Below are 2,757 nucleotides of genomic sequence, written 5' to 3'. Positions count from 1 at the left end.
AGATTTTGCAAGGTCGTACGATTGAATCGTCAGCAGAACGTGGAACAAATGGGCGAACAGTTAGCAGAACGATCGGCGCAACTACGATTGGTCATCGAGCTGTGATATATGCGTCGCCGACGTCTGTAAATGTCCATAAATTGTTTTCGCTCCGTCGCGTTATAAATAAAGCGGACTTTGTGAGTTTTTTTTTTTAGCCACAAATTCGCATCGCCAACGATAGGATTAATGGCGATATTAGAAAGTTTATTGACCATCTATATCACCGTGACGATATCGAAATAATTATTTTATTGTCTTTGATTTATTATTATCGTCGTGATATTATGTCGAGGGCTCGAAAAGTGTATGATAAAATATTAATCTGCAGTCTCGTTCGAAGGATTGGAACATCCTTCTTTAGACGAAACGTACATTTTTCCCCGAGAAGACCGAATATTACAATTAATATCTTTCGTCCTTAAATATCAACTGAAATCTTGAAACTTTAGTGGAAGAATTGAAATCTTTAAAATTGTTGATGTCGATTTAAGATCAGGATAGCGTCGAATATTTTGAGTTGGAAAGTATTCGATAGATGCAGGCCATCGATCGAATTCCATTCACTATGTGCAATCACGTTACTACAAAGTAATGATAGCAGTTGCACAATGCAATAAGATTCATGATTTCATTGTACTTAGAAACCTCTAGTCTGTACGAAGTTTTTAGACATTTAGTCTGGTCACGCACTAGGTGACTCGAACTGCACGATTGCCGAAGCGTTTGTTCACAAAACATTGTACACGGTAAAAGCGTCGAATATCGATTTACAAATGTAACCAAATTTATCGTTCTTCGATCGGTCTTCCGGTTTCCATTAAAAAAATGTCTTCGATAGCGTACCGTTATTACGTCGTGTCTCTGAATTAACTATCCACGTTTTTACCTGCGAATCTGAAAAGACAACGGACAAACAATTTCATTACGAGCTCGAGAAAGTGTGAAAGGTCTTCGCGTCACGGAAGGCTTGCGGTCGCGCGGATGAAAGTGGAATCGGCGGAAATGTTCGCAAACCCCGTGACGGAACAATCGAACCGTGGATATTTAAGTGTCACCGGTTGCAACGTGGTCATCAGTCGGATGATCGCATCGAAGCCGGATCGAGATGTTGCGTGTCGCGTTTCCTGCCGCTATTCTGCTATTCTTGCTTCAACAGACATGTCTCGCTCGGGAATTGAACTCCATTCGCGATCGTCGAGATGTCCAAATGGAAGACAGCGACGCGTTACGATCGGTAGTCTCTGTCAGCCCAGTTGCAAGCTTAAACGTGGACAAATCGAAGCAGGATCTCGTCACGGCTGCCTCTGGCCATCAAGGTCATCATCACGAGTCTGGAGGAGGACAGAGTCATCACGCTGATCATCATGAAGAACATGGCGAGGAAGGTGAAAAGGGATACAAGAGTCATCATCATCACGATAAGAGTGACAAAGGTGAGCACGATAAACATCATCATTCCGGTCATCACGAAGAACACGGTGGCCAGAAGAAAGGACACCACGATGAACACGAGAAATACGGAGAACATCACGAGGGCGAGAAAGGACACAAAGGTGGAAAGTTTGGAGAGAAAAAAGGTCACAAGAAAGGTCACAAGACGAAAGGCTATCATAACAAGTTTCACAAGGACGAGTATCATAAGGAACATAAGTTTTACGATGATTATCATAAGGGTGGCCATCATAAGAAGCATGGTGACTTTTATGGACACCATGAGAAGAAGGAAGGAGAGAATAAGAAAGGTGGTCATCAGCATGCTGGGTATCACGAAGATCATCATGGTAAGAAAGGTCATCATGATAAAGGTCACCTGGACGAGGAACATAAAGGTCATCATGGGAAACACGGACACGATGAACATTATAGCCATCATGATTCTTATGGAAAGAAGGGTGACCAGCATTCTGGAAAGAAGTACGGATACAGCAAAGGACACAAAGGTTAAAAAATGTAATGCTCCGAGTTGGAAGACGGTTCTGGATACTTTTGTTCCAAGAATCTCGTTGTTCTGTTTCTAGCTTACAATTAAAACTGTATGTTTGTTATACTGTATTGTTGTGAATTGATGATTGAGAAACTGCGATTGGCCTTGCTTCGCGTTTCACCGAATCGTTATTACTTTCTTAACGAAGAGAAATAATAAATTAATATTTTTCTACAACGTCCCAGTGTATTTAATAAAATAAATTCGTCCCGATTTTTGTCAGCTAAGTATTCAAATTAGTAGAGTTCTCTCTTGAAGAATTACGTCAAGAAACAAAATCAAGGAAATATATCGATATACTGAACAAACTGAAATTTATATCTAATTAATATGTAAGAGTAAAAATATGTTACAAAAATGCAGTTAAGATTTTCTGACTAACCGTTCGTATTTTGTAAAAAGAAAGACACGCTACATCGTTGTATGTATAGCCACATGTGCTTTTAATTACAAAGACGAAAATTAATCATTGTCGCTAGTAAATAGAAGAAAGCTTTATGCGTTAAGGAGTTAAACGTTACATTAGGTCTGTATAGTCGTTATTCACGTCACTCGTTATTTACGCTGAAAGCGTTTAATATCTGAAATATTTCACAACCGTCAGTTTTAAGTTCTTCCAAAGTGACGGCGAAATAATGTATCGTGGAACGATATATATCATGGCCGGTATTGTGTAAATACATTATGTAAATAGACGCGCGGATATAGTGGCTGCAAGCACGAGAAAAAAC

The 2,757-nt window shown here is 39.8% G+C and overlaps 1 protein-coding gene across 1 annotated transcript; it reads left to right on the top strand.

The window, feature by feature from the left end:
- Positions 1-1,056: 1,056 nt before the first annotated feature.
- LOC139987198 (uncharacterized) lies at positions 1,057-2,220 on the top strand. The gene has a single exon (XM_072003178.1). The coding sequence runs from the start codon at positions 1,148-1,150 to the stop codon at positions 1,985-1,987; it is 840 nt and encodes a 279-aa protein (XP_071859279.1). The 5' UTR covers positions 1,057-1,147; the 3' UTR covers positions 1,988-2,220.
- The last annotated feature ends 537 nt before the right edge of the window (positions 2,221-2,757 follow it).

Source organism: Bombus fervidus, chromosome 1 (assembly GCF_041682495.2).
Source record: "Bombus fervidus isolate BK054 chromosome 1, iyBomFerv1, whole genome shotgun sequence".
Classification (NCBI taxonomy): domain Eukaryota; kingdom Metazoa; phylum Arthropoda; class Insecta; order Hymenoptera; family Apidae; genus Bombus; species Bombus fervidus.
The sequence above is the reverse complement of the archived record's forward strand: the minus strand, read 5'-3'. Positions and strand labels throughout refer to the sequence as shown.

Bases quoted from the DNA above. Each gene is read 5' to 3' on its own strand.
- LOC139987198 (XM_072003178.1), top strand. From the start codon at position 1,148: ATGTTGCGTGTCGCGTTTCCTGCCGCTATTCTGCTATTCTTGCTTCAA.